Source organism: Alligator sinensis, unplaced genomic scaffold, assembly GCF_000455745.1.
Source record: "Alligator sinensis unplaced genomic scaffold, ASM45574v1 scaffold331_1, whole genome shotgun sequence".
Lineage (NCBI taxonomy): Eukaryota > Metazoa > Chordata > Crocodylia > Alligatoridae > Alligator > Alligator sinensis.
Window position 1 is genome coordinate 2626471 of NW_005842033.1, and position 5600 is coordinate 2632070.

The window sequence follows — 5600 nt, forward strand, 5'->3', positions numbered from 1 at the left end:
TCCTTCAGGAAGGGGGAGCAGGGGCAGAGAGAGCAAGCACAAGGGAGAGAGAGAAGGGGCAAGTGCATGCACAAGGGTGAAAATAGTCTACCCTGGGAGGCTGGAAGACCTGGCCAAACCACTATCATCCTATATGTAAAATACCACCCTTCGAATTAAAGCACGATACAGATGAGATGCACAGTTATGCTATATTTAATACGCAACAGCTCTGCATCTAAACCACCATTAACATAACTCATTATCAGGTGATAACTTCCTTGAACACATGGCATGTTACAATTTACTGCTCCGTTAACACATTAATCACTTTTTAAATGTAACATCTGCCAGGGGGCCTTACAGACTAACTCAGCAGTGGGCAATTATTTGAGTACAAGGGCCACATATGCTGTTTTGGTGAGTTTTCATGGGCCGGGTCAGCACCCCCCACATGTAACAACTCACCAAAACTCCCTACGTGAGATGCGCGCCCCCCCCACCCCCGGCAGTGGTGGTCAGGAGTGGAATGGGTGGGGGAGGCTGGGCTTACAGGGCAGGGGCACAGGGCAGTGAGAGCGGGGCTGGGTCAGCTGTGATCCACTGCACGTCCCTGCGACAGGTGTGGGTTCCACAGGCAGGGGCACATAGGGAGCGGATTGCAGCTCCACCCCATCCCAGCTCCACGCTGCCACCACCCCACAATCCTGGCTCTGGCCCCGGGTGCAGCTCCCCACCCACCTGCACACCCTGCCCACACAGCTCACCAGAGCTCCATCCAGGCTGGGATCTTGAGGCAGTGACAGCGTGGGGCTGAGGCAGAGCTGCCAGGCCTCACTGGGAGGCCACAACACCCATGAGTGGGAGAGAAGGGTTGCAAGCCCTGTGGAGGCGGCTTGGGAGGAACTTAACTTCCCTCCTCCTTCCCTTCTCCAGCCTAGGATGCATGGCAAGCAGGTGGGGGAGGGAGAGGGGTAGACTCAGCGGCCAGGGCCAGGGGAGGCAGGCTGTGCTGGGGCAACCCCCCGTCCCATGCCAGCTCATCCTGGGATGCTCATGCAGCAGCAGCAGCAGGCCCCAACCCCACGTGGAGCAGAGCAGAGCAGCGCAGGGGCACAGGCAGCAACAGGAGCCCCTGTGAGGGTGGACACCAGCCCCCAGCCCCAGATGAAGGGGACTGACCACAAGCAGTCTCCATCAAGACTGGCTCCCAACCTCAAACGCAGCACCCTCACTGGGGCTCCTACCACTGCTGCTGCCCCTGCACCGCTCTGCTCCACGCTGCTTTGCCCCACACTGAGCCAGTGGGGCTGGGGACTGCTGCCATCACTCGGGCATCCCAGGGCAAGTTGTGGGCTGGCACAGGACATGGGTGTTGCAGAGCCAAGAGACCTTCAATGAACCAGGCAAAAATCAGTTCACAGGCTGGATCCAGCCGAAGTACTGCATTTTGCCAATCCCTGGACTAACTGCATCAGAGATGCATATGCTTTCATAAGCCAGAGCTCACTTCATTAAATGCTATGCTTCATCAGATCACAGCATCTATTAACATGATCTCTGGCTCATGAAAGCTTATGCATCACTGATGCAGTTAGTCTATAAGGTGCATGTCACCTTGCCTTCTGCCCGACTTCAGACTAACATGGCTAACTACCTCTTCTCAATTCAAGTTCTTGTAATTAACTCTGCTGTTCGTTTCTTGAATAGTTACGCCATGTTAAAATGAAACACATTTATATTTTCCATAGATGTAAAGATTCCATTCCAATTCCCTCATTTTTATTACTGCTTTGCAAATACTTGTTTAATTTACTTAGCACAAAGACTCCAGGCAATTTTAGTTGCTCAGATCAGTGGCTTTCCATATATTTCTATATATGAAAACAAATACATATACAGAGATAGACACACATACATGTATCATATTTACTCAAATTCAAAATTAGTTTTTCCCTATTTAATATGGTGGAAAAGAAATCTCATTCTTTGAGATCTGAGTATGACCCAGGACAGGTGGATTCTGCAACTTAAGCTCCAACCTTGACCCGGAGGAGACCACATGGTGTGAGGGAAGGAGCACAGGGCAGACAGAGGGTGGAGCACATGAGAGCTCTGCCCCTGCCACTGCTTTCCCCACTGCAGTGGTGGGGGAATAAATTTAAAATGATTCCCCAAAAACTAAATTCTACAGGTGGAGAATTATAACAAATGTTCCATGTATAGAATCTTAATCTTGGGGGGGGTCATCTTAAATTCCAAGTAATCTTGGATTCAGGTAAATGCAGTATACAAACCTTTTTGTTTGTTTGTTTCATGTTATTTCTTTTGCAGTAAAAACTTTAACAAACAGGTGTCTCAGCAACCTGCACATTGTTCTGCTGTGTGGGAGGTCAGATTATAAACAGCAGGGAAGGCAGAGGTCAAAACATACTTCCCCAGGGCTGATGCAATCTGCTGGAGAAAATGAATCACTCCTACAGAAAATTCCCAATGACTGATTTTTATTTATTTTTTTTTTTAAAGGAATGACAGAGGTGGTGACTACAAAGAAAACCTATCACTTGATAACCAGAGTCTGACATTCAGTAACATTTTGTCTCTACAATGCAAGGGACTAGGCAGGAAAAAGCCTACACAATGACAATGCTACGAGTTACAAAGATGTAAATATAGACACAGACAAGCCACCTGCCATCAAAGCTTTACAAATAAAATAGTTTTTCAAAAGGATTCATTTATAGTAATTTCTGCCTCGCTACTGGCCAGAGAAAGGTGGTTAGCTGAAGACAGGCAGAAAACAGGATGGAGGCACCTTAGAGATTTACTGGCCAGAGTAAAATTATCAGCAGCTGATCCTATAGGATAACAACACAGTGAGGTACTTTTCATTTTCAAATCACTTTATAAGACTAATATTCTGCACTTGTCAGTAAGGAAAGTAATTATCTATTTTTTTCTTCACTAATGTAGAAGCTGCAGCAGAAAGTTTAAAGCATGCATAAGGAAAAGAATTTTCTGATTTTTTTTGATGCTTACAAACTGGGCTTGATTTTCAGAAGTGCTCAACATCTACAGATGCTGCTGACTTCAAAAGAAAGCAATAGGTGCTTGGGACCTCTGAAGAGCGCACACTCATCAGACACCAAGAATAGTGGGTGTCCAAATTCAGAAGTCATTTTTGAAAACTGTGATCTAGATGACTCACTTCACACCATCCAGCTGAGCAGCATCACAGCCAGGATTAGAATCAAGAAATCTCTAGCACCCAAATGTATAGTCATCCAGCCTGTCCCCTTCCTATGTGTTCTCTCTATGTAAAATAAGGATGAGGAGATAAACCCATTAAGATTACTTATTATATCGAAGCAGTGTTTTCTTTTGTTCTCATATGAACTGAATGAGGGGAGCAGAAGCCAAATGCTAGTACACAATAATTTGAAGTGATAGACTTTTTCATAAAGCCCAATTTAGAACCACTTTTCCATTTCAGAGTAAATACGTCTACACTGACTGCTTTCTGATTCAGTAAAGCAAATAAAATATACCTTTTTATCCGTTAGTGCTGAAAATATGGTACAATACTCTTGTAATTTCTTATTATAATAGCATATATGGAGATTAACACAGGTTGTGAATTTATCCCTGAGGAAAAATGAATCTGGTGAATGGACACATACATTTATTTAGACTGAATACTCCAGGTAATGCTGGCCTAGAATATCAAGCCAACAAGCTGAATGATAGCCCTAACATAATTATGTAATTAATTAGCTCCATAATTTTTGTTTTATGACACCAAGTTTTATATGCCAATAGTTGATTTAATGGTATTTTAAATTGAACTAAGGCCCCTGAGAGAGATGCTACTTACTGTATCACAAAACTAGTTTTCAGATTTTTTAATTTCAAAGATGACCTAATAAAAGTTGCTTTATAATTAAATTCATTCTAACGAATTTTCCTTTGTGATTTTTTAATTCTTTCTCTCTCTTTAAAATCACACAAAGATTCAGATCAGAAAACACTTGCCACCATAATTAAGCCCCAAGACAACTCTTCTCCCCTGTGCAGCAATGAACCTGGTCTAAGATTTCCTGCAGAGTTTTACTAGCATCCCCCAGAGGTATAAAGATGGAACTGCAACTTTTTTTCCCCTTCATGACACTGAATTAAATCAATATATAGAATTATCTTGTATGCATAACTGTCAAGTCTAAAACAAGCAAACAAACAAAAAAGCACACCCAAACAATTTTTATTTAATGCAGTTATCTTAAAGATCTTCTGGCAGCACAGTGACATTTTTCTCAAATAAAACCTGGCAATCTCAGAGTGATATTTATGCTGCTTGTTAAGATTTATCTGGGTGGTGTGATATTTGATGTTATTTCAGTTCACAGAAGACCAAACCAGTCACTCCTATTAAAGCAAAAAAACTATCCACAGGACTTGGGGAAACACTGAGCAACTGGTAAAAATGGCATAGGTCCCCCGAAAGGTATGAACATGCATACTTGCTGGAACTCAGCAGTGTACCAGGCACCTGATCTAGTGCTCAGTGAATTAATAGCTTCCTACTGCATGCAACAGGCTGCATCATGCACTAAGGATGTATATGCTGCTTTCTGCTACCTAATGCAGAAGGAAAGTGGAATCATGCATTTTCTTCCTTCCTGAAGCAGTCTTTTCACTTAGGACTACCTACTTCATGCACCCATGCAGCGCATGGCCCAAATTCATGCCAAGATAATATATTTAGCATACATGTAAATGGTAAAATATCAAATATCAGCTGCAAGATTATACTCTTATCAAAAATCCAAACAGAAGGTAATAGGAAGAATCACATTAAAAGGCTTTAAAATGTGAAGGATGCATTTACATAAAAATGGATACCTGTATTCCACTAGAACACAAAGAGAATAGATCTTGGTGGACAGAGCTGCTGTAAAATAACTCCATTTTCAACTGCTGATTGTTAGTTTTATAGTACCCTAAATTGACATGGTATTTTACAAAAAGACTAACAGAGCAAAACTTCGGGAGAGTTATAATAGATGACCTTGATACCACAAGACAACTAAAGTGCTCAACATTACAAGGATAATGTAGTGAAACGGGTTCAAAGAATATAATTTTTGTGCAGGAACTATCATTTTCTGCTTCATTTCTACTTTCTAGATATTACTGTAATAACAGAAATGCATGAAATCTAACAGGAATTTATAGACCTGCACCTATTTTTCTCTTTTAATGCATAAGAAGAATTTTGAAGTGTATTTTAAATAGCTGATTCTGGAATAGAAAAAAAAGTTAAAAAATCATTGTCATCTTACCATTTGCTGTATTCTTTTTGAAGTTATCAAGAAATTCTTCCAGGAGCTGTGACTGATTAGGAGGGGGTAATAGATTTTTGGGGTCCCTGGAAAGGTCACCATCTGACCACGAAGTACATAATGCTTGCTTACTGGGATAATGACTTGTTCTCAGAGTTAGCATTACACTTCTCTCAGAGAACAGTAACTCCATCTGTCTGAGGTCAAGGTCTGACACAGCTTCCCCATTTATAATCAAGATTTCATTGCCTACGCGTAGCCCTGGCAGCATAAGAAGGGAAA

General features: G+C 42.2%; 1 protein-coding gene across 1 annotated transcript in view; it reads right to left on the reverse strand.

The window, feature by feature from the left end:
* TIAM2 (T cell lymphoma invasion and metastasis 2) overlaps positions 1-5600 on the reverse strand; it is a 239870-nt gene that overhangs the window by 80944 nt on the left and 153326 nt on the right. Inside the window, exon 15 of the mRNA XM_014519343.2 lies at positions 5319-5579. Coding sequence (XP_014374829.1) covers positions 5319-5579 — 261 coding nt within the window. The remainder of the gene's footprint in view (positions 1-5318; positions 5580-5600) is intronic.